This window comes from Mesoplodon densirostris, chromosome 7 (assembly GCF_025265405.1).
Source record: "Mesoplodon densirostris isolate mMesDen1 chromosome 7, mMesDen1 primary haplotype, whole genome shotgun sequence".
NCBI classification, from domain to species: domain Eukaryota; kingdom Metazoa; phylum Chordata; class Mammalia; order Artiodactyla; family Ziphiidae; genus Mesoplodon; species Mesoplodon densirostris.
The window spans coordinates 50224455-50251508 of NC_082667.1; the positions used below are offsets into that span (position 1 = coordinate 50224455).

The window sequence follows — 27054 nt, forward strand, 5'->3', positions numbered from 1 at the left end:
AGGTGGACTCTCAACCACTGTGCCACCAGGGAAGCCCAGGAGTTTTTTAGTTAATTATTTTCAGTACTGGTACTTGGTCTGTTCATATTTTCTATTCCTGGTTTAGCCTTGGGAGAGTGTACCTTTCTACGAATTTGTCCATTTCTTTCAGGTTGTCCACTTTATTGGCATATAGTTCCCTGTAGTAGTAGTCTCTTATGGTCCTTTGTATCTCTGTGGTTTTGGTTGTAAGTTCTCCTCATTCATTTCTGATTTATTGATTTGGGCCCTCTCCCTTTTTTTCTTGATGAGTCTGGCTAAAGGTTTATCAATTTTGCTTATTTTTTCAAAGAACCCAGCTTTAGTTTCATTGATGTTTTCTACTGTTTTCTTCATCTCTATTTCATTTATTTCTGCTCTGATATTTATGATTTCTTTCCTCCTACTAACTTTGGGTTTTGTTTATTCTTTCTCTAGTTGCTTTAGACATAAGGTTATTTGAGATTTTTCTTGTTTCCTGAGGTAAGCTTGTATCACTTAGAATTGCTTTTGCTGCATCCATAGGTTTTGGATCATCATGTTGTCATTTTCCTTTTTTTCAGGTATTTTTTTATTTCCTCTTTGATTTCTTCAGTGACTCATTGGTTGTTTAGTAGCGTATTGTTTAGCCTCGACGTATTTGTGTTTTTTTGCAGTTTTTCTCTTGTAGTTGATTTCTAGTCTCATAGTGTTGTGGTCAGAAAAAAATGCTTGATATGATTTCAATTTTTAAAATTTATCGAGGCTTGTTTTGCGGCCTAGCATGTGATCTGTCCTGGAGAATGTTCCACGTGCATGAGAAAAGGATGTTTATTCTACTTCTTTCAGGTGAAATGCTCAATAAATATCAATTAAGCCCATTTCATCCAGTGTGTTATTTAAGGCCTGTGTTTCTGTCTGTATGATCTGTCCATTGATGTAACATGTACGTTAAAGTCCCCCTGTTATTGTTGTGTTACTGTCAATTTCTCCTTTGTCTGTTAATATTTGTCTTATATTTTGAGGTGCTCCTATGTTGGGTGTATATATATTTTCAGTTGTTATATCTTCCTCTTGGATTGATCCTTTGATCATTTTGTAGTGTCTTTCTTTGTTTCTTGTGACAGTCATTATTTTAAAGTCTGTTTTGTCTGATATAAGTATTGCTACTCTGGCTTTCTTTTGATTACCATTTGCATGGAATACCTTTTCCATCACTTTCAGTCTGTATGTTTCTCTAGATCTAAAGTGAGTCTCTTGTAGTTAGCATACATGCGGGTCTTGTTTTTGTATCCATTCAGCCAGTCTGTATCTTTTGGTTGGAGCATTTAGTCCATTTACATTTAAGGTAATTAACTATATATATGTTCTTGTTGCCATTTTATTAACTGTTCTGGATTTTTATAAGTCTTTTATTTCCCCTTTCTTTTGTTCACTTCTCTTGTGATTTGATGACTATATTTAGTGTTGTGTTTGGATTCCTTTTTCTTTTCTTTTTAAAATAAATTTATTTATTTATTTATTTTTGGCTGCATTGGGTCTTCGTTGCTGTGTGCAGCCTTTCTCTAGTCATGGCTAGTGGGGGCTGCTCTTCGTCTTGGTGCGTGGGCTTCTCATTGCGGTGGCTTTTCTTGTTGCGGAGCACGGGCTCTAGGCGCATGGGCTTCAGTAGTTGTGGCTTGTGGGCTCTAGAGTGCAGGCTCAGTAGTTGTGGTGCACGGGTTTAGTTGCTCCACAGCATGTGGGATCTTCCCAGACCAGGGCTGGAACCTGTGTCCCCTACATTGGCAGGCGGATTTTTAACCACTGTGCCACTAGGGAAGTCCCCTTTTTCTTTCTTGTGTGTAGATCCATTATAAGTTTTTGGTTGGCAGATACCATGAGGTTTTTGTATAGCAGTCTATGTATATAGATGATTGTTTTAAGTTGCTGCTCTCTTAATTTCAAATGCATTTTAAATACCCTTCATTTGTACTCTCTTCCCCTCACAATTACCAGGAGTTTTTTCGTTTGTTTTTGGTATTGCTTTTGGGGTTTTTTGGCCGCACTGCACGGCATGAGGGATCTTAGTTCCCTGACCAGGGATCAATCCCATGCCCCCTGCATTGAGAACGCAGAGTCTTAACCGCTAGACTGCCAGGGAAGTCCCCACAATTACTGTTTTTGATATCATATTTTACATTTAATTGTTTTGTGTATCCCTTAACTGCTTGTTGTGGATACACATGATTTTACCACTTTCGTCTTTTAAACTCCCTACTGGCTTTGTGTGTGGATGATCTCCTACCTTTACTGTATGTTTGCCTTTACTGGTAAGCTTTTTCATTTTGTAATTTTCTTGTTTCTAGTTGTTTTCTTGTTTCTAGCTTCTAGGTGGTCTTTATCATCTAGAGAAATTCCTTTATCATTTTTTGTAAAGCTGGTTTGGTGGTACTCAATTCTTTTATCTTTTGCTTGTCTGTAAAGCTTTTGATTTCTCCATCGAGTCTGAATGAGAGCCTTGCTGGGTAGAGTATTCTTGGTTGTAAGTTTTCCCCTTTCATCACTTTAAATATATTGTGCCACTCCCTTCTGGCCTGCAGAGGTCTGCTGAAAAATCAGCTGATAGCCTTATGGTAGCTCCCTTGTATGTTTTTTGTTGATTTTCCCTTGCTGCTTTTAGTATTCTCTCTTTATCTTTAACTTTGTCATTATGATTACAGTATGTCTTGGTGTGTTCCTCTTTGGGTTAATCCTCTATGGGAATCTCTGCACTTCCTGGACTTGGATGACTGTTTCCTTTCCCAGGTTAGGGAGGTTTTCAGCTACTGTCTCTTCAAATATTTTCTCAGGCCCTCTCTGTCTTCTCCTTCTGGGACCCCTATAATGCAATATTATTGTGCTGATGTTTTCCAGAGGTCTCTTAAACTGTCATTTCTTTTCATTCTTTTTTCTGTTCAGCTATAGTGATTTACACTGTCTTCTAGCTCACTGATCTGTTCTTCTGAATCATTTAGTCTACTATTAATTCATTCTAGTGTAATTTTCATTTCAGTTATTGTATTCTTCATCTCTGCTTGGTTGTCCTTTGTATTTTCTACCTCTTCATTAAAAACTTCTAACTTCTCGCTCTGTTTATCCATTCTCCTCCCGAGTTCTTTGATTATCTTTACAATCATTACCCTGAACTCTTTCTTGCATAGATTGCCTATTTCCACGTCAGTTACTTCTTCTGTGGTTTTATCTTGTTCCTTCATCAGGCACGTATTCCTCTGCTATCTCATTTTGTCTGACTTGCTATTTGTATTTTTATGTATGTGGCAGGTTAGTTACCTTGGAGAAATGGCCCTCTGTAGGCGGCATCCTGTGCATCCCAGCGGTGCACTCCTCCCTTGTCACCTAAGCTATATGCTCTAGGAGTTCCCCCTAAGAGGGCTGTGTGGGCAGTCTGGTAGGTTTGGTTGGCCCCTAATCTAGTTGGTTGCCACAGCCTGCCTTGTGTGGATGCTGCTAGCTGCTATTTAGTGGGGCCTGGTCACGACATGGATGGTCGCAGAATCCTAAGGGGTCCCAAGGCTAGTGCTCACTCACTGGTAGGTGGAGTCAGGGTCCCAAAGTCTCCTGAGCTGTTGCCCACCCACTGGCAAGTGAAGCCAGATCCTGGTGTTAGTGCCAGGCTACTGTCATGCAGAGCTGGTTCTGGAGTCTGGCTTCAGGGCCCAGGGATCCCAGAGTTCATTTCAGATTGTTGGTGTGGGGCCAGTTCCTGACACTGTTGAATCTGGGGTCCAGGGTGTTCCAAAGTTTGCATTGGCCTGCTAGTGGGTAGGGCCAGGACCCAGCTGGCCCCAGGGTAGGGTCTGGCCTCCACTGCAGGATCGTAGGTTTGTTGCTTCTAGTGTCTGCTTCCTGGTGTGTGAGGCTGGTCTAAGGGCTTGTGCAGGCTTCTTGCAGGAGGGACTGGTGCCTGCCCACTGGTGGTTGGAGCTGGGAGTTGGCCCTCCTGTTGGCTGGGCTTTGTCTAGGGGTGTGTCCAGAGGTGGCTGTGGGCTTTTTAGTCTTTAGGCAGCTTCAGTGTTTATGGGTAGAGCCATGTCCCTGCCCAGTTAGTTGTCTGTCCTGAGACTTCCCAGCACTGGTGCCTGCAGGCTGTTGGGTGGTACTAGGTCTTGGCTAATGAGCCAAGATAGCAGCTGCCAGCAGCAGCAGTGCTCACACAGCTGAATGTTATCCAGTTTCTGCCACCTGTACCTATGTCCCCAGGGTGAGCCTCACCGCCTCTCCCAGAGACTCTCCAAGACCAGCAGGTAGGTCTGGCCCACGCGCCTATCAAGTGACTGCTTTGCCCTGGGTCCTGGTGTGCGTGAGATTTTTGTGTGGGCCTTTAAGAGTGAAGTCTCTTATTCCTCCAAGTCCTGCGGGGCTCCTGCAGTTAAGCCCCATTAGCCTTCAAAGTCAAACGCTCTGGGGGCTCATCTTACAGGTGTCAGACCCCCGGGCTGGAGAGCCTGATGTAGGGCTCAGAAATCTCACTCCTGTGAGATTACCTCTGCAATACAATTATTCTCCAGTTTGTGGAGATGGGATTTGATTATATCATGTGTTCACCACTCCTCTCCATCTTGTTGTGGTTCCTTCTTTATGACTTTAGTTGTAGAAGATCTTTTCTGGTAGGTTCCAGTCTTTTTCATCAGTGGTTGCTCTGCAGATAGTTGTGATTTTGCTATGCTCGTGAGAAGAGATGAGCTCAGGGTCTTTCTCCTCCACCATCTTGGCCACTCTCTCCCAAGATGGAGCTCTTTTTTTGTATACACAGTTAAGTTAGAAAAAGCCAGCCTGATAAAAATGTCTTTTCAGAATTCTGACCTTAAACAAAAGCCCTTCTAGGGGGAACTTGCATTTCTCTTCCTGTGTCTTTGAAATGTAAATGTACTACCTGATCTTCATCTGTGTGTGTGTGTGTGTGTGTGTGTGTGTGTGTGTGTGTGTGTGTGTTTGTGTGTATGTTTTGAGAACTTAGTCTCTGCCATCCAAAAGGTGCACATATGGTATACATTTGGCAACCTATCGAATAGACTGGGATTCTGAGCAGTCTTTTGTGTGACTGTACCACCTCTCAGGGGCTTTTTGCCATCTTAACCTTTGTTGAGTCAACCTGTACAATGAAGTCTTTTACTTTAACTCTTTTGGGGAGTAAACTTTCTGGATCCTGTTTAGGCGCCATCTTTTGCACTCTCTTGCGGGGAAGCCTCTTGCATCTTACTGGTTTGAGTCACTATTAAGATATATCTCATTAATGGCTAGATGATGGATCCTTCAAATTTGAGAAACTTCAATTGGTAAATTTTTAGAGAGCTCATTATAAACAGCTGTTTTATTGATACCTATGGGGGGAACAAATTAAAAGGTGGGAAATACATATAATGGTGTTGACTGAAAAAAACATGCACAACATGAGAGTTGTGGATTAAGTTTTATTTGGGGCATAATGAGGACTACAGCCCAGGAGACAGCCTCTCAGATAGCTCTGAGGAACTGCTCCAAAGAGGTAGAGGGAAAGGCCAGTATATATATGATTTTAGTGAAGGGGGATATAGTCCGGCACACATTTTTGCAGAAGGTTACTGCTGGTCATGAGAAGCATATGTCTCCCTTGATGACTTTAGTGCTTTTCTAAATATGAAAAGATACAAGAATTTGGGCTCATAAAATCTTCTCCTGAAAATATCTTAACTATCTGAAGGCCTGTTCTGTCAATTTTTCCCAGAACACAGAGTGCCTCATTCCTGATCTCCACCCTGAACTCCTTTCAGGGTGTGTTGAAGGTCAGTGACTGCAGTGACTAGTGACTTAATCCTTAGAGAGGCAGATGGCAAATGCCAGTTTTTAGTTGGCAATGGTTAACCTAAAAACTCCCTTAGCTTAAAACAAACCAAAAAGACAAATGGTTTGGGAAGCCTTGTTTGCAGTCTCCACTTCCCCTCAGTGGGTCTTACAGATGCTACTAAAAACATTAGAATAATTCATGTTAACTAGGTTGATTAACAGGGGGAAAAAAAACTGAAGGGAAATTCTAGAGACTTTTTCCCAACCAGGTGGAAATTTTAAAGGGACATGTCCCAAATTAATAAAGAAATCTTTAGATGGTTATTTTTAAATGGAGTAAATAAAATGGAAATTAATGGGATTAAATCAAAGGTTTGATACAGCGCTACCTGAGGTTGGATGAGCCAAAGGGATCCCTTGCTGTCCCTAACATTACAGGGCCCCAGACAAGTCCACTCCATTTACCTCAGTGTTTTATTTATTTGTTTGTTTATATTTATGTATTTATATATTTAAAAGGCTGGAAGAAAATTACACCCAGATACCTGACCAACAGTTACTTGGGGCAACAGGCCAATAAAGTTAAAAGATTGAGAAAAGGGCTTGAAACCCTTGGCTCAACCCCCCACTGGGGATCCCAGACCCTTTTATACAAAAATAGATATAATGGTCAGGATAAAAAGAAAGGCTTCTAGGACTCCTTGTAAGACCTACACTTGTTGATTGGGTCCTAATGGAAACTAAAGTTAAAAGAATAAAAGTTGATAGAATTGAGGTGAAAATTTATAAAAATGTACCCATTTTAAGTGGGCTTTATATAAGATGGTTACATCTCTTTTGCTTAATTATATCGTGGAATAGACATGTTTCACTGGTGAATGCTTCCCCTGCTTGGTATTATAAGCAGGGCATATGAATTTGCCCCTCAGGAAATATTAATTAAACATGGTAAAGGAAACCAGTAGCATTACCTGAGCCCATACAGTATAAAGTAAAACTGAGAAAGAGGGCCTTTGATGAATGCCTTATGCAAGCTTTTTAAGGCATGATAAATTAAGCCCTGAAATCCTAGAACACAGAACTCCTGAACTGCAGTTTAGTTGGAAATCGTCTCACTGATATAAAAAAGGAAATTAAAGAAAACATAGTTGGGCAAAACAATCTTTTAATATCATTTAGGTGACAGACCCGTTCTTTGTGGAATTAAAAGCAACATCTTTGTCTTGCAAATCTCTATAAATCAGAAATGTAAATACAGCCCACAATGATCTGAGACTGAACCTAATTAGCTCAGTCAGGTTTCAGAACCTGAAACCAACGAGGGAAAAAGGAAAAAAGTGGCCTTTTTAAACTCAAACCACTGGAAAGGCTCCCTCAGCCAAAATCTAATTCATAGCCTCCTTAAGGGTTTATCAAGGACAAATACAAATATTAAAAGTCTTTTCCACAACTAGTAAAGTCTTTGTCATCTGAGCAAAGAAATTTAACTTACTCCAACTGTTATAAATAACTAGTAAATTTACATTGTAGTACATGAATCATAATTAAGTTTTTAAAGTGAAGCTATGAGATCTCTAAATTTGTCTGTTTATGTGTCTGTGTAGACATATGTATGAAATATCTCTACCTCTGGGAAATATTATCAAAATTTATAAAGAGCTCTATTTAATTGACTTAAAAGTAAGTGCTTACAAATTAAATATTTCTAAATATGAAAGAAACTGGCCGGAAGGAATTTCAGGGTCACGTGATCTAGGAAATATTCAATATTAAATTAACGTCTGGTATTAAAGCTAGCTTAAGTTTGCTGGTTTAATCAATGTAGACATATCTTACTTTTATAATAAAAGTAAGTTTACCGAAGGTCAACATGTTCATGTTATTTCTGTTACAGAGTTTGTCAGACAAAAAAAAAAAAATTTTTTTTAACTTGGTATGGTAGTATTTTCATAAGTTATAAAATAAAGGGGAATGGGATAAGAGTTTTTAGGTGAACTCTTTAGGAATAATTATGTTTGGGGTATGTCTATTTAAAATAGTTTCTCCAGATTTTTGGTAAGTTGAGTTTTGCTAAGTTAAATTAAATGATGGCAGTTCACTGAATATCCAGGTCATTTCAAATATAAAATACTGGAACAGTAATTGCTAAACAGATCTAAATTTACCTATTTTTGTCTCCTTACGAGAGGGAAACTAAAGATGTTTGGGTTTATTAGACCCATATCTTATACCACATTGAGGAAAGAAATTATATTATATGTTTCTAGAGGTTATAGGGTATTCCAATAAGGAAATGCTGGTATGACAGTTTACAGTTACTTGCTGATTGTTGATTTTTGGTAGAGAGTAAGGTTTTTAAGGGTTAAAGGCGGCACATGTAATTAAAGTTACTAAAAACAATAAGGGAAACATTTCAATATGCAAGGAAAGTAGGATTGGTGTTTTCAGCAAAAGAAGGTGTGAGGAATGAAAATACATTTTGTTAAGGGGAAAAAATGATTGTCCTAGAACTGGTTATTTTTGGATGGAAAAATATAGGATAAACTAATACGTATACAAAAAGTCTTAGAAGGTATGTAGAAAGGGAGCCCTGAAAAAGGAGTTTTGTACATAGTCAGGCTGGGATTAGATTAAATTTAATTAGGTAAATGGATTTTGTTATTAAAAGTAGGCTGGTGCAAAACTGGATTTGGTTCCTCTCTTTGTTAAGAGAACAAAGTTTTCTTGGAGTATTGCTATTGGTAACAGATTGTGTGAATTTCTTTGCCTTTAAGTGATTTGTATTTGTTTTTTTTTTTTTTTTTTTTCTTTTTGCGGTATGCGGGCCTCTCACTGTTGTGGCCTCTCCCGTTGCGGAGCACAGGCTCCGGATGCGCAGGCCCAGCGGCCATGGCTCACGGGCCCAGCCGCTCCGCGGCATATGGGATCCTCCCAGACCGGGGGACGAACCCGTATCCCCTGCATCGGCAGGCGGACTCTCAACCACTGCGCCACCAGGGAGGCCCTGTATTTGTTTTTTGAAGTACTGTTTCACAATGACCTATGATCCTATTTGACCAAGTGTTTTGAAACCTTTTTGATGTTTTTGACAAACTTCCCAAATATGAGATTCTTTTTTTTTTTTAATAGTTCCACTAACATCTTTTTTTTTTTTTTTGGCTGCATTGGGTCTTCGTTGCTGTGCACGGGCTTCTCTAGTGGGGGGTACTCTTCGTTGTGGTGTGCGGGCTTCTCATTGTGGTGGCTTCTCTTGTTGTGGAGCAGGGCTCTAGGCACACGGGCTTCAGTAGTTGTGGCACGTGGGCTCAGTAGTTGTGGCTCACAGGCTGTAGAGCATAGGCTCAGTAGTTGTGGTGCACGGGCTTAGTTGCTTCACGGCATGTGGGATCTTCCCAGACCAGGAATCTAACCTGTGTCCCCTGCATTGGCAGGCAGATTCCTCACCACTGCACCACCAGGGAAGTCCCCCAATTATGAAATTCTAACTAAAGTTCTTTTGACCTCCAGCTAACTCTGGGATGCTTTGAAGGAACCCTGAGACATCTCAGAGAAGAATATTAAACTAATTAGTCATATTTGGTATGTTAAATTACTTGAGAAGCATCATTAAGTGATTGGAAATGAACCATAGGTTGTAGTGTATAGATAAATGTCATTAATACAGATATTCCAAAATTTATATGGAATGCCTAAAAATCTGATGTGCCCTGGTATAATGTTATCAGTCATAAGTCTAATTATCTTAAAATGTGTGGCACAGAAGTATCCAAGTTTCTTGTCAATTGCATTGTAATCAGATCTTTAACAGTGCCATTTTAAGTCTTGTCGTTTGTAAACAATCATTGTTTGATGCTTTTATAAAATGAAGATTTTAAGGAAGATTTGTAAAAAGGACTTTTTGACAAATATAAGTTTCTGATAATTTTCAGATCATACCACTGAACTGGGTAAGAAATTACAGAATTCGGATGGGAGACCTGATGACTGCATTCAGATCTTCAGGAATTAATTACATGAGACTAAATGAACTGATGAATATGATTTATAATTTTATCACTTTTTCTGAAATACACTGGATTTTAATCCTTGTTTTCCAGGAAAACAGGAAAAGCTTTCCTCTTATGCTATGACCTACAACAAGTTGATAAAGTATACCTTTGTAAAAGATGAAATATATATCACTTTCTCTCTGCCTGATCCTTCCAGAATTTGGCTTCTCCAGCTGGCTCCCCTGTGAACTTGATGGTTTATTGCAACCAGATTACAACTAGTTATACTAATCATTGCTTTAATTTCTCCTTGTTTTCAATTTGTTTATGTTTTCTGTCTCTCTCTGCTGTACTGTGACTTTATTAATGTATAAAGCTGTACTAGTTGTGTTACCTACATCCTGTCTGTTTTATAAGATTACTGTCTACTGGGGAATTCCCTGGTGGTCTAGTGGTTAGGACTCCAAGCTTTTACTGCTGAGGTCACAGGTTCAATCCCTGGTCGGGGAAGATCCCACAAGCTGCACAGCGTGGCCAGGAAAAAAAAATTGTTGTCTCTTGCATTACCCAATGTGTAACCAGGTCTCCAACAAAATTAATGATGGCTAAAAGTCTTCAGACCGTTGATTATATATACATAACCTACATAAAATAACTGTAATAGTACAACTCTAGTTATGGGAAGAAGCAACAAGGGAAAACATTTCCTGGATCAAAACAGACTCGTAAGACAGGTGATCCAGAGAAGTTCAGATTATCAACAGGGCCTAATCCAAAAATTAACACATTGAGTATAGCCTATCAACAGAATCTTCACCTGATCTAGGAATGAGCCCTCCTAGCACCATGGGACAAAATTGGTCATGAAATGCTTCCCAAATGATAGTTGGATTTATGAGCAAGGCGAGGCACTGTGGATGAAAAATGTTGCCTGCCATATCAGTAAATGAAGGATGCTGCAGCCACCAGCCACTGCAGCCACCCTCAGCTATGCACTCTGAGGGGATTCAGGATGGAGAAAAGCAAGACACCAGTCCTAGATAGTTAAGGTGCATATCAAAGGAATGATTTCAGTGAGCCCAGACCCTTGCATCTTCCCATACATAGAAAAGCGCTAAATTCATTAACTTGAGATGTCTGGTTTTCTTTAACAGTAATCTTTTGATGTTCCAACTACCTGGTTTTTGTTGCAAAACTCCTGTATATCTTGGCTCCTCCCTTACCTCTGCGGAGCAGTCTCTCAGACGATCTGAGAGGCTGTCCTCCAGGCTTAAGTCCTCAGAAAATCCACTGAATAAAACATAATTCTGAACTTTTAGGTTGCACTTTTTTTTTTTTTCAGTCAACAAGTAGGAAGCTTCTCTTTGTGGAAGGTATTCAAAGTTTGTTGACTGAAGTCAGAGGAACTGTGTACTAATATGCCTTGCTCTGAGACCATAAGATCTCAAATTACTTAGCTCCTCTGAGCCTCAGTTTTCCTCATCCACAACATGAGAATTTTAAGGATAAAGTAATAGGTGTGAAAATAGTAACATGTATAAATATTATTACTGATTTTTCCCCCTAAACCCCAAATAAAAGACTGAACTTCTAATCAACTGAATCAACTTCTAATCAAGGATAGGTAACTAAGGGTACCAATCATTGTTCCTAATGCAGTTGTTATAGAAATCTGCCTCTCTTTTTCCTATAATTTTATTTTTCTCTCCCTCCTTAGGTTTAATATTGACCCACAGGCACATTGCTTAACTCTTCTAGATGCCACTCAAAGCCAAAAAGATTGCTGACCTCTGTGCTAATGAGCGTGTGTGTGTTCAAAATTGATCCACCTTTACATCTGCTTCCTTTTATTTCTGGTTAACCAGAATTCATCTGAGTACTTGAATGAATTAATCTAAAGGACTAGACATTACTCTTTCATTATTTGAATTTAGAGTTTATGTTTAGATTTTTTTAAAAAAACATCTGTTTCCTGTTTATTAGTCTATAAAGTCAATGACGACATCTGTTATGTCTGGTTTTGCTCATCACTGTGCCTAACACAGTGCCTGGCACTCAGATGTTTCTTGACTAGAAAGTTATATAGGAAGGAATCACATTTGCCTTACACTATACTAGCAGAAAAGTAATACCTAAGGTTGCAGCTTTGTCTTTTAAGTATCTAGGTGTCTTAAGTGGCTTAGGATAAAAAAGACAGCATGGGGTAAGAGAGCATGAGATTTGGAGTCAGAAGACCTGGATGTGAATCCTGATTCTGCCAGAGACTCTATGACCTTAGGCAAGACCTTAGGCAAAACCTTAGGCTTTACCTTTCCTAGGCTTGATTTAAAAAGGTGAATAGGGCTTCCCTGGTGGCGCAGTGGTTGAGAGTCCGCCTGCTGATGCAGGGGACGCGGGTTCATGCCCCGGTCCAGGAAGATCCCACATGCCGCAGAGCGTCTGGGCCCGAGAGCCATGGCCACTGAGCCTGTGCATCCGGAGCCTGTGCTCCACAGCGGGAGAGGCCACAACAGTGAGAGGCCCGTGTACTGCAAAAAAAATAAATTAATTAAAAATAAATAAATAAATAAAAAGCTGAATAATACCACGATGCCTTGGTAGTATATAAAGTATCTAGTATAGTACCTTGTGTTTGATTAGTAGTTTATACTAATTAGCAGTTATTTTACTTAATACATAGTAATGGCAATAAAATTGTATATAGACAGAGTTCTCCCCCAGAGAAAATACTTTTTAATAAATTCATCAGCAGTAGATGGAAAAGAACCATTCTGTGTCTAGGTTAAAACTTGGGAATTTATTGAAATAGGACATTTATTTCAAAAATGAGAACAACGTCCTAGGTCTTTAGTGTTGATACCACTAAATACTCCCGGATTTAAAATCCGATTCACTGATTGATTCAACAGTAAAATATTGTGAGCCAACTATTTGCCAAGCACTGTTTTAGTTGCTAAAGATACAGATGAAAAACACAGTCCAGGCCTCATGGCACTTACATTCTGGTTCAGAGAGACAAGCAGTAAACAAGATAATTTCAGATTAGAACTGAGAACTGTGTAGGAAAGAAACTGTGGATATATAAGAGTGGGAGGACAGAAAGCTACTTTAGATGGGGGTATATGTATAAAAATTATCACAGCTCTGTGAAAAACTTCTGAGCAAGAAGGAGAGTTGCTGGACAGTTTCTGCTCTCCAGTAATTACAGATGTGCCAGCAATACCCAAAGCTTTTGATGTATATTATGTTATGATGTTAGACTGAGTCTTAAAATTTTGGAATACTAAAAGACAGCAAACATTTACTGAATGTTTACTATGTACAGAATAATGCTAGAGACTTTTCAAATAAAAGAATCAGGGGCTCAGGGACTTCCCTGGCAGTCCAGTGGTTAAGACTACCCTCCCAATGCAGCGGGTATGGGTTCGATCCCTAGTCGGGGAATTAAGATCCTGCATGCTGCACGGCGTGGCCAAAAAAAAAAAAAAAAAAAAGAATCGGGCTCAGATAAGTCCTTTATCTTGCTTGAAATTACAGAATTCCCAAGTAGAAGAGCTGGAACTGTATTACAAATAGATGGGGGGAAATGCTTTGGAAGCTAAAATGTGACGCTTCTATTAGTTACTACAAAAACAACTGCCTTCTCTTTTCAGATTTCTTCACCACCGCAACCAAGGAACAATATGATATGAGGCCAGTGGACATAACTCCTTTAGAACAAAGGAAATTAACGTTTGATACGCATGCATTGGTTCAGGACTTGGAATCTCATGGTGAGAAACATGGGTCCCTTTTGAAAGGAGAATATCAACAGCACTCATAACAATTTACCTAGTCAAGACAACATCACCGATCAGCTTGGTGCTTTGTGACCGCCTGGAGGGGTGGGATAGGGAGGGTGGGAGGGAGGGAGATGCAAGAGGGAAGGGATGTGGGAACAGATGTATATGTATGACTGATTCACTTTGTTATAAAGCAGAAACTAATAAAAAAATTAAAAATAGAACAACAACAAAAAAGACAACATCACCATTATGAACAATTAAGAGTCACTGTTTAGGTTGCTTCCATGTCCTGGCTATTGTAAATAGAGCTGCAATGAACACTGTGGTACATGACTCTTTGAATTATGGTTTTCTCAGGGTATATGCCCAGTAGTGGGATTGCTGGGTCGTATGGTAGTTCTATTTTTAGTTTTTTTTTTTTGTTTTTTTTTTTTTTTTTGCGGTATGCGGGCCTCTCACTGTTGTGGCCTCCCCCGTTGCGGAGCACAGGCTCCGGACGCGCAGGCTCAGCGGCCATGGCTCACGGGCCCAGCCGCTCCGCGGCATATGGGATCCTCCCAGACCGGGGCACGAACCCGTATCCCCTGCATCGGCAGGCGGACTCTCAACCACTTGCGCCACCAGGGAGGCCCTATTTTTAGTTTTTTAAGGAACCTCCATACTGTTCTCCATAGTGGCTGTATCAATTTACACTCCCACCAACAGTGCAAGAGTGTTCCCTTTTCTCCACACCCTCTCCAGCATTTATTGTTTGTAGATTTGTTGATGATGGCCATTCTGACCGGTGTGAGGTGATACCTCATTGTAGTTTTGATTTGCATTTCTCTAATGATTAATGATGTTGAGCATTCTTCCATGTGTTTGTTGGCAATCTGTATATCTTCTTTGGAGAAATGTCTATTTAGGTCTTCTGCCCATTTTTGGATTGGGTTGTTTTTTTGATATTGAGCTGCATGAATGGATAAAGATGTGGCACATATATACAATGGAATATTACTCAACCATAAAAAGAAATGAAATTGAGTTATTTGTAGTAAGGTGGATGGACCTAGAGTCTGACATACAGAGTGAAGTAAGTCAGAAAGAGAAAAACATATACTGTATGCTAACACATGTATATGGAATCTAAAAAAGAAAATGGTCATGCAGAACCTAGGGGCAAGACAGGAATAAAGACGCAGACCTACTAGAGAATGGACTTGAGGACATGGGGAGGGGGAAGGGTAAGCTGGGGCAAAGTGAGAGAGTGGCATGGACGTATATACACTAACAAATGTAAAACCGATAGCTAGTGGGAAGCAGCCACATAGCACAGGGAGATCAGCTTGGTGCTTTTTGACCACCTAGAGGGGTAGGATAGGGAGGGTGGGAGGGAGGGAGATGCAAGAGGGAAGAGATATGGGGATATATGTATAACTGATTCACTTTGTTATAAAGCAGAAACTAGCACACCATTGTAAAGCAATTATACTCCAATAAAGATGTTAAAAAAAGTCACTATTTAAATATGAGCCATCCATAAAATAGAATATTTTAGTCACGAAAATGGTATAGCTTGAAGAATATTTACTGATGTGAGAAATGCTCAAGATACATGTGCAGAATGATTCCAATTATGTAAAAAAACAACTGTAGTTTCTAGGCTGATACTAAAGTTTATGTGGAAGTACAAGCACAATGTTTAAGAATAGAAAAAAAGAAAATCAAAGAACAGTCACAAAAAATTACCAGATGTCAAAACAGTTATTTAAAGTATATGAAACTAGGAATAGAAGAGTTGATTTAATGCAATAGAATGGCATTCAGAAACGTGTGTCTTAGAAAGCAATAAAGAAGGCATTACAAATTAGGGAAAGGAAGAACTGTTTAATAAATGAGCTATGATAAATGACTAGCCATTGGAAAAAAATAGATTAGATTCCCTTACTGAAAAATAAATTCCAGATTGATTAAAAGCTAAATGTAAAAAAAAGAAAGAAACTACAAAAATTATTATAATATAGAAATATTTTTTGACTTTTAGAGTAAGGAAGCAAGACAAAACTCAAAAGCAATGAAAGTAAAAGTAAAGACTGACAGATGTTACTACAGAAATATTTATTTAAATCTGTGTATCAAAGGATATGATCCGTAAGATTAAAAATGTTAGCAACACATATGACAGTGAGCCTATTGCTTTAATATACAAAGAATTCATATGAATCAATAAGAAAAGTTAAGCAGTTTTATAGAAAAATGGACAAAGGCCATAAACAGCTCACAGAAAAATAAATTACCAATAAATATATGTAAAGATGCTTAATCAAGGAAATGCAAATTTTAAGTATAAATTAAAATAATAATGCAATACCATTTTAATGCCAATTATACACTCAAAAAAGACTAGTAAACCCATGTTGATGTAAATGTGGGGAAATGGATCAGTGGAATTAAAATTGGAGAGTGCTTTTTTGAGAGTAATTTAGCATAATGTGTCGATTTTTTATTATAACCATTTTTTTTAAAGACTGCAGTTGACCCTTGAACAACACAGGGGTTGGGGCACCGACTGCCTGTGTAGTCAAAAATCTGCATGTAACTTTATAGTGGCCCTCTGTATCCGCAATTCCACATCCGCAGCTTCAACCAACCACAGGTTGTGTGGTATGGTAGTATTTACTATTGAGAAAAATCTACATCTAAGTGGACCCACTCAGTTCAAATCCATGTGTTAAAGAGTCAACTGCATGAAAATTTAAATGATAGAAATTATTCTAGCTGTCTATTTTGAGAAGGATGTGCACTTTTTAAAAAAATGTAAATACCTATTTGCCGCTTGTAGGATTTGACAAAGCACAAGCAGAAACAATTGTATCAGCATTAACCATTTTATCAAATGTCAGCCTCGATACTATCTATAAGGAGATGGTCACTCAAGCTCAACAGGTAATGTTTTCATTTTTATCACTTCTGACAGTTTCATTAGACAATCTTTTTCATAACTGCATCTCTGTTTACCCACCCCCCTTCTAAACACACCTGCATCTTCCTTATTATTCTCTCTAAAGGAACCAAAAACAAAAAAACGTGTAGCAAAGTCAGTATCCAGAGAGACTGAGGAGTTAGAATAGTCATCACAAAATTATGGTAACACAGAGTAAACTTTTGTCAGATCTTTCATTGTGTAAGATAATTATATTATTTGAGTCATGGGATGGTGGTAGGTTGTTAGTGAAACAACTTTTTCCACATAGAAAGCCCACCACAGTAGAAGAGCTGACCAGTTTACTGCAGTCATGTGTATGTTCTGGTTAATTTTCACAAAGTTGGAAAGCTGGAAGGGACTTACATACATGGCTGGGAAGGAGTTCATAAATCACCTGGCTAAGATGCTTTAATCTGACCAGATACCTGAATCCTTAAATGCCAAGTAATACCATTTACTAAGAACTTAAGAAGTGAGAGGCAGTGCTGGGGACTGCTCATATATGATCTTATTAATCTCTCTAACAACCTTGAAAAGTAGGTAGAATTATTCTATTTTACCACTGAAGAAAGCATCAGAGAGGTTCAGTAATTTGCAAGAGTTGTCATTGTGGTGCTATGGACAAAAAGCAATAATTTTATATGAAGGATAGAATAAGCTAAATGAACTTAACTGTAGAATAATAATTCATAATCTGTCAATCATGAATTAATTACTGTGTTTAAGAATCTGTTTTCTTTCTCTGGTTATATTTTTTTAATTTTAATTTTTAAAATTTAGGATTTCTTCTTCAGATAAATATTCACAGCAGAGAAATATTAGGATTTCTTTCTTACATAAAATTAGGAGCTCTTGCATAAAATGTCATTAAAGGTCATGAAACAGCAAAATTTTTAAAAGATTTTTACTGTAATGTCCAATTAATTATGTATTTAGCATTAAAAGCATTCAGCCCCTAGATTTAACTTAACTTTAAATTTGTATGTGTATTATTTTAGCTAAATTTATTCAGGATCATAACAGACTATTAAATCCACCAAAGAAAAAGCCACTCATTTAATCCCCCCCAAACCTTTGAGCTATTCTGAAAGAGTTAATGGTACTCTTAAATCAGATTTTTAAGTTGCTCTGTAACATAATCAGTGAATTAAAACTGTTGTTTGCAGAATTTTTATGCTGCCAGGGCCATTTAATCTTACATTTAAAATGTAGGATTGGATGTAGGAACACTACTACTGAACTTTTGGGGTTTTTATTACTGGTGTATGAAATCAAAATCCCATTCCATCCTTGAGCCATAGGCCATGAGGCAAACAAGCTTCATACTTGATCACTTCAGAAAAAGCCATGCTAAGTCAAGTGTGCTCAGTCTGAGAATTCGGTTATATTCTGAATTTGCTTATAGTCTGAATAACATTCCTATTCTCTGGTGGCTCCACAATAGTTACAATGATCACACTTTTAATAGATTTGACTGGATTATATTTTTCCACTTAAAGTTTTTGAAGATGGACATACGTGCTATCTTATAGGCTTTTTGAGTCCCAAACTATTTAAAGGCGGAAAGGGAGATAGAAAGAGTTTAGAGTCACAGTAATTCCTTATTCTCAAGTTCAGAGTCTATAAGAAGTATGTAGTTACATTTTCTACCCTTCTCTATGTAGTTCTGGTAATAAAATAACATTTTATTAAAGACTCAAAACAAAAATAATATTATAGTTAATGTCTTAGAACTCCTTCATAATGATATTTGGGGGGAACAAGACCGACAACCCCTAGAGGCCACTTCTGTATGACTTCTGAGGGAATTCTCATGAATATTTCAAGCAGAACTGCATAAAAGAAAATGAACCTCCTCCCCAATAATATAGATGAGGGTTAGGGAAGGCATTAGAGTCAGGGATGTCTATTGTACACAGTAAAAAATAACTTTTTAATTTTATGATAGGAATAATATTTAAAGCAAAACTCCCTCCACATCAAAACATTGGAGTCACACTGTCCTGCTTCAGCCATTAGACACCTGTCTCATCACATTCATCGAATGCTAACTGTGCACCAAGTATTACTGTAAGCATTTTACATGCATTATATCATTTAATCCTCAAAACAACTCTATAAGGTATAGGTAGTTATTATTCCCATTTCAGCAAAGAGGAGGTCAAAGAAGCTAAATAACGTGCCCAAAGGCTCATAGTAAATGGCAGCGTTTGGATTCAAACCCAGGCAGCCTGACTCCAGAACTCACATTTTTAACCTCCAGTCTATGTGGCTGTGCCATCTGAGAGCTGTTTTTGGAGAAGATGTGTGCATTCCAGACCCTTTGAAGACTGAGTCATTCTGTAGCCATGCATCTGGAACTACTATAGCCTCTGTTTTCTAAATGTCAGGGCAGTTTTGAAATAGCCTTTCTCACCCATATTGTGGTCAGTGGAGGACTGTAACCCCAACAATGCACTCCTAGCCACAAACTATGACAAAATGGGAGTTCCACTAGTCATTCTGTTCTTGTTTGGGTTTTTCTGTTTTGTTTATAAACCCTATTATAGAGGGTCTTTTTCAAGGTTACACCTTCATCTACTTTTTCTTTTGATTAAAAAGAGATAAAAGATGAGTCAGCAAGCTACACGATTTTGAGAAGTTTAGTGGTGAAAGTTATATTTGCCTTGTAAGACTGCTTTAAATCATTTCTACAAAAACCCTCCCTAGCAAAGTAAAAGTTTATACGTCTATCAGATAGGGCTTCCCTGGTGGTGCAGTGGTTAAGAATCCGCCTGCCAATGCAGGGAACCCAGGTTCGATCCCTAGTCTGGGAAGATCCCACATGCCGCAGAGCAACTAAGCCCGTGCACCACAGCTACTGAGCCTGTGTGCTAGAGCCCGCTAACTCCTGAAGCCCGCGCACCACAACTCCTGAAGCCTGCGCACCTAGAGCCCATGCTCCGCAACGAGAAGCCACTGCAATGAGAAGCCCACACACCACAACAAAGAGTAGCCCCTGCTCACTGCAACTAGAGAAAGCCCACACGCAGCAATGAAGACCCAACACAGCTAAAAATAAATAAATAAAATAAATTTTAAAAAAAGAAAGAACTTGTGTGGTGACAGAGGTGTTAACTAAAAACTTAAAAATATATATATATATCAGATAGGGGCCACCTTTTCTTTCACAAATTCTTTGTAGTGCCAAATAGAGGAAAGATACTCAGGAATTTAAACCAAACTATGTTATACTGACAATTATTTAAACCATACTTCTATTTTATTACCTGACTTCTAAGTCTTATTCAGTATCCTAGAAATTTCTGATGGTAGAATATCCTTCAAAATCAACTTCCCTGGCGGTCCAGTGGTTAAGACTCTGTGCTTCCACTGCCTGGGGTGCAGGTTCGATCCCTGGTCGGGAACCAAGATCCCGCATGCCGCACAGCCAAAAAATTAAAATTAAAAAAAAAAAAAAGCAAAGCAATGAAAGATAAAAACTTTCCCATGTAGATATTTAAAAAATAAATAAACAAAGAGTATTTGCTGAGGAACTCTTGGAGGTTAAGTAAGCATTTAATTGGGATTCTTTCATTGAAAAGACCTAGACATTTGTTTCTCTTCACTGGGAAATACTTTTTCTTCCTTGAATCTCCTACTTCTTTTAATTTTGATATTTCAGATATATAGGTTTCATTTGTTTTGTTTTTTACTTAGCCAAGCAACATTATACCTTGTAGCAAGACAATAATTTTTTTAAAGTTTCATGAACAGTTCCATGCAAGGGGATGGCATCACTCAGTTATTTTAATTTTGCATTTTAGGAAATAACAGTACAACAGTTAATGGCTCATTTGGACTCCATCAGGAAAGACATGGTCATCCTAGAGAAAAGTGAATTTGCAAATCTGCGAGCAGAGAACCAGGTGATACAAGTCTCAATTTATTACTAATAAAATAACTGATTTCATAAGTATCCTACTTGGTGAAGAAAAGGACCCCAAAACAATTTCATGTGGTTATTAAATAATTATTAGCAAGTTTTTAGATAAAAGATACATGTTTGACCATACCTAATCTATGTATACATCATAGTTTCTTACATACTAAAGAATGACAGTTGTATCTTATACAGGTCACATAAAAGGAAATCTTTGAGCTACATATATTTTATTAAATTTCTAGTGTAGTTCAGAATAATATTCTCAGAACTGACAGTAATGTGGCATTTTCCATTTTTTTGGTTCTGTAATAATCATTTTGTCACTTAAGAGAAAAATGTTTCTGTAATTCAGTCAGAACTTTGTACCCACTAGCTTAAAATATTTTAAAATTTAGAATATCAATCTTTTTTTTTTTAAGTAGAATACAGTAGGTCCCCCCTTATCTGCATTTTCGCTTTCCACAGTTTTAGTTACTTGTGGTCAACTGCAGTCTGAAAATATTAAGTGGAAAATTCCAGAAATAAACAATTCATATGTTTATGTCACACTGTTCTGAGTAGCATGATGAAATCTTTCACTGTCCCACTCCATTCCCCCCAGGACATGAATCATCTCTTTGCCCAGTGTATCCACACTGTATATGCTACCTACCCATTAGTATAAGAAAAAACATAGTACGTATAGGGTTCAGTACTATTCGAGGTTTCCTCCACTTGGGGTCTTGGAACATATCCCCAGTGGATCGGGGGGACTACTATATTGAAACATAAATACATTGTCTAATGTTATGTTCATAATTATTTTCTGAATACGATGAACTATTCTTTTTTTGTCTTTATTCTTAATCAGATAATGTATTAGAAATCCACAGAATGTCCAATTTTTGCTTATGCAGGGTTTCAGATTTTTTTTAATAAATCATAATATGGACTTTTGGTTTAACACCAATTGTGTGTGATCTTTCTTTATACCTAGAAAATGAAAATTGAATTAGAACAAGTTAAGCAACAACTGATAGTAAGTGAAACTTTTTTCCCCACTTCAGAATAGTTCATTAATTTCAGAACAAATATTCATTACAAGATCACTTTTTAAATATTTTTATTTTCTTCAAAGAATGAAACCAGTCGAATCAGAGCAGATAATAAACTGGATATCAACCTAGAAAGGAGCAGAGTAACAGATATGGTAACGTGCTTTTAAATGTACTTTTTTGCACTTACTCCTTTTTAATTCTTTTTAGTCTTCTTTTTTTTAACCTCTTGACAAACCATATCGTTTAGTTTACAGATCAAGAAAAGAAACTTATGGAGGCAACCACAGAATTTACCAAAAATGTAAGCTGCTATGTAAAAGTTTCTCTTTTGTATAGCTCTCATGCCTTATGTAACTGCCTTTATGTGTATCATTTTATAAGTTTGGACTTCAACAAGCTAGCCCTATAGAATCCATGATTTCCTCATAGCTATTATAGTTAACCAGTACTTTGGGGGAAGCTGCTACCAGGTGGATGGTAGTACCTGAGCTGTGACTTCTGAGTCAGAATCAAGCTTTCCAGGTAGCATACTTTTTTTTAACTAAATTATTTTTATATGGAAGAGAACTATTTTTTAAAAAAGACAAGGATTCACAATTAGTATTTCAATGAATGCCTAGGTTCAGTCAAATAAAAATTTTTTATGTTAGATACTGTTTTACTTACCTTTTTTGTCTATTATTTATTTAATCCTCGTATCAGCCTCTGTGTGAGGTAGGCACTCTATTCCCATTCTACCAATTTGGAAAGTGAGGCAGAAGGAAGTTAAGGTCACACAACTAAAAAGTGGTAGAGCCAGATGTCAACCTGGATTCTAAACTCCATACTCATAACTACTGTTTACCTCTCAGTAATCCTAAATTGTGATCATTATTTAATCTCTGTGGCTGAGTAAAACCTAGCTTTCTGACTCAGCCTAGTCCTTTTCTTCAAAGTTAAAAGTCACTCGATCTACAGTCTAACATAAGAGACATCACTCTTGATTATAATTCAGTAGACGCGAAGGTCCCATTTGCCATTCTAAGCAGCCTATATTCCCTTCTCTAACTTCTTGGCCAGATAAAGGAGATAAACAAGGAAATCAACAAATTCTCTCCCAGCTAATTTCTGAGCTCTAAATATCATCTTATTTCTCTTTCTACCCCTTAGTCCCTATGCATATAGCATTCAGTGTTACCCAACAAGCATTTCTGCCCTCTCCTTTAATATTGGTGCCAGTTCATATTATAAACCCAGTTGGTTTTTCCTTTTGCAAAATATATTTAAAGTTTTAACTATGATATCCTATGGACTTTATACACATAAGGTGATAGTTCTGTGACTAACATTTTTGCTTCTTAGTTTATCCTCATATATTTAGGTCTCAAATACAGGCATACCTCAGAGGTATTGCAGGTCCATTTCCAGACAACAGCAATAAAGCAAATACTGAAATAAAGTGAGTCACACAAATTTTTTGGTTTCCCAGTGCATATAAAAGTTATGTTTACAATATACTGTAGTTTATTAAGTGTGCAGTAGCACTATATCTAAATAAACAATATCCATACCTTAATTTAAAAATAACTGCTACAAAGATGCTAACCATCTTCTGAGCTGTCAGTGCATGGTAATCTTTTGCAATAGTAACATCAGAGATCACTGATCACAGATCACCATAATAAATATAGTAATAATGAAAAAGTTTGAAATATTGCAAGAATCACCAAAATGTGACACAGAGACATGAAGTGAGCAAATGCTCATGGAAAAATGGCGCCAATACACTTATTTGACTCAGGGTTGCCACAAAGCTTCAGTTTGTTTAAAAAAAACATGCAGCATCTTCGAAGCACAATAAAATGAGGTATGCCTGTATCTTCCTGTGAGGCTTTTAGTAGAATGTGCCCAGAATGTGATAATCCTAAGAAATAGTCTCCAAATATCAAAGTAGAAGGAATACTTTTTGTCAATTTGTAATATTCATGTAGTGTTATTTTTTCTTTTTAATATCACTGTGCTTTTTTACTGTGTTTCCCCACTTAAAACTTTTGTTACACAAAATTAGCCCATAAGTGAGGATTTCTAAAGTAAACATTTTTCTCCACGATACACAGGGACAAAATTTAATTGTCTTATTCTTAATTACTACAGGATACCAAAACCAGAGGTATTATTTCAGAGACCGGTAACAAAATTGACACTGAAATTGCTTCTTTAAAAACCCTAATGGAGTCTAACAAGCTTGAGACAATTCGTTACCTTGCAGGTAAGGCTGTGTTTGTCAGAGAAAGGAATTACTGTCATTTGATTTTCAGACTTATTAGCTCCTACCTCCCAAGGTAGCCATGGGGCACAGAAGAAAAAAAGGAGGAGCTGTAACAGATCTCCTTTATTGTTTGGTTCCCTGGAGTACTTGGAAAATGTAAATTTAATAGGCAGTAAATTTAGGATATAAGTTTAACAGGCAACTCTGCATCCTCCTAATAGGAAAAAGTATATGGATGTCAAAGATAAACATAAACACAAGTACAAAACGATGCAAAGATACACTGGGTATTCCACAATGAAAAAAATGAAAATTTTTAGATAAAGATCACCAAAATAGATATAGACCATTAAAAACCACAGCAAGCAAAGGGGCAAAAACTACCTCCTATCTTGAATCCAACTGACAGAGCAGGGATACTACCCAAAATTAGATTATTTGTCACATACTGAGTTCCTCAAGTACCATGTGACCTGACCAATTTACAGAGCCCCCAAGGAGTTAGAAAGAATGCCCTAGTCGAGTAGTACATTTTTCTTTGTATAAAAAAGTAATATATTTTCATCCTACATTGTTCATATAATTCAAAAGCAATATAGTAAAAGTGAAAGCCTTCTCCCTCCCCATATGTATTTACTATTAGTAGTATATATCTTTCTAGGCTTTTCCTTTATGTGAACACTGCAGATTTTTTAAACAGTAATTAGATGATACTGTACAGAGTACAACTTCTAAAAATTTAACCAAATGTCTTGATTATCTTTCCACATGAATACATATATAGACTTTTTTTTTACTAGAAAACATACTATTGTATGAAAATACCATAATTTATTTATCCAAACCTCTATTAACAGACATTCTGCTCCCAACTGTTTTTATTTAAAACAATATTGTGGGCTTCCCTGGTGGCACCAGTGGTTAAGAATCCACCTGCCAACGCGGGGGACACGGGTTCGAGCCCTGGTCTGGGAAAATCCCACATGCCGCGGAGCAATGAAGCCCGTGCGCCACAACTACTGAGCCTGCACTCTAGAGCCCGTGCTACAACTACTGAAGCCCGTGTGCCTAGAGCCCATGCTCGCCACAACTAGAGAAAGCCCACGTGCAGCAATGAAGACCCAATGCAGCCAAAAATAAATAAAATAAATAAATTTATTTAAAAAAACTATTGGACTGAATAGCCATATATATGTGAGTAAATACACACACACCCCTTTATGCCGTCATGCTAGTATTTCTATATAATAAATTGATTATGCACATCTAAAAATTGGGGTCAAAAAGATAGGCACATTTAAAAATTATATGTTATTGAATTGTCCAAAATAAAATTGCTGCTTTATACCATCAGTGATTTTCTGGGTAGGCCCTAATTATGTTGAAGCAGCAGCAGGAGTAGAGATGGAGCCCCTAGCCCTCAGCTGATGCACACCCCGACTCCCCCTTCCTCTCTTCAACTTGAATGACTTAGCATCTAAGATCCATTTGAAGAAAGGGTTCTAAGGCTAAAACAAGTTTTGAAAACCCCTATTCTAGCAAAGTCTCTGGAACCAGAGATCTTCTGTCCAATAGGAATGCTAACGGGAAATGCCAAATCAGCAGTTTGCAGTGTTCATTCCCACTTCCAAAACAGACCTCAAAGCACCACAGGTTAGGAAGAGCTTTGTATTCCACTCAGCTTCTTCTAGTGTATTTACCTAAAGAGTTATCTTCCTTTCCTTTTTTCACTGAGGATTTACAACTAACAGTTCTGAAGGCACCACCTTTTATTTTTAAGAGCAACAGCAACTACCTTGGAGACAGGTGCACATAGTGTTGAGCCCTGCTTCCACCACTTGCTAGCAGTAAAACTTTGGGCTTGTTACCTCATCTGTATGATGGGAATACTATCACCAACCTCATAGGGTTTTAATTATGGATAAATAAGGTGATACATGAAATTCTTTAGCACACTATCTGGAACATGGTAAGCAGTAGCAGGATCAAATGAGAGAATGTATAATTGACCAGTGGCAACAACACAAGAAACTGTTTAAGTGTTATTCTTTCTCCTCAACTGTCCAGCTTCCTGCTGTGTCTCAGAGAGACCTAATCCCATTTCTTAAAATTAAGGAAATGATCTTGTCATTAATCAAGTTTCAGTAAGTAGTGTGACCAAATGGGATAATGTATAATTAGATTTACACATTAAAAATAGGATAGCCTTAACTATGAAAGGCTGTTTCTCATGTCTTTTTTTTTTTTTTTTTTTAATTGTTTGGCTGCGTGCAGGCTTTCTCTAGTTGCGGCGAGCAGAGGCTACTCTTCGTTGCAGTGCGTGGGCTTCTCACTGCAGTAGCTTGTCTTGTTGAGGAGCCTGGGCTCTAGGTGCACGGGCTCAGTAGTTGTGGCACGGGGACTCTAGAGCACAGGCTCAGTAGTTGTGGCGCACGGGCTTAGTTGCTCCGCGGCATGTAGGATCTTGCCGGACCAGGGCTCAAACCTGTGTCCCCTGCATCAGCAGGTGGATTCTTAACCACTGTGCCACTAGGGAAGTCCCTCTTGTGTCTTTAATCATAGAAGTTTGCTCTTCATCTCACAGTCTCTATTTTAAAATCATGGCTGTTTAAGCAGACTAGAATCTAGGGAGTCCCTAAAAGCCTCACCCAAATTCACCTTCTTAAGGAGAACAGAAAGGTTTTCTATCCAGAATGATGTAACATAGAGAGCAGGTGGTATATTAACTATTTAAAAAGCCTGATGCGAGCCTTTCCTGGTGGCACAGTGGTTAAGAATCTGCCTGCCAGTGCAGTAGACATGGGTTCTAGCCCTGGTCCAGGAAGATCCCACATGCCTTAGAGCAACTAAGCCCGGTCACCACAACTACTGAGCCTGCACTCTAGAGCCCGCAAGCCACAACTACTGAGCCCACGTGCCACAACTACTGAAGCCTGTGCTCCTAGAGCCCATGCTCCGCAACGAGAAGCCACCACAATGAGAAGCCCTCGCACCGCAACAAAGAATAGCCCCCACTTGCCACAACTAGAGAAAGCCCACAAGCAGCATTGAAGACCCAACACAGCCAAACACAAATTAATAAATAAATAAATAAAAAATTTTTTTAAAAGTCTGATGCTTTCTCTGCCTTTTCTTCTACCTCATTGAGTTTTTTTTTAAAGGGCTTCCATTAAAATTTCATTTTTTATTTATAAATGTTTAATAATTATAAAATCACTTTTTCTTTTTGCCATTTTTTAAAAATAATTGCTTCACCATACTGTGTTAGTTTCTGTTGCACAACAAAGCGAATCAGCCATATGC

At 38.0% G+C, this 27054-nt stretch overlaps 1 protein-coding gene across 3 annotated transcripts in view; it reads left to right on the plus strand.

The window, feature by feature from the left end:
* Positions 1–27054, plus strand: part of CCDC90B (coiled-coil domain containing 90B) — a 54077-nt gene that overhangs the window by 18903 nt on the left and 8120 nt on the right. The window contains exons 2-8 of one of the 3 annotated variants that reach the window (XM_060103721.1): positions 13445–13564; positions 16398–16501; positions 20348–20449; positions 21443–21484; positions 21584–21655; positions 21751–21804; positions 23637–23751. In XM_060103721.1, coding sequence (XP_059959704.1) covers positions 13445–13564; positions 16398–16501; positions 20348–20449; positions 21443–21484; positions 21584–21655; positions 21751–21804; positions 23637–23751 — 609 coding nt within the window. Of the gene's footprint in view, positions 1–13444; positions 13565–16397; positions 16502–20347; positions 20450–21442; positions 21485–21583; positions 21656–21750; positions 21805–23636; positions 23752–27054 lie in introns of those variants that run through there. The other 2 variants (XM_060103722.1, XM_060103723.1) reach the window with 2 other exon arrangements.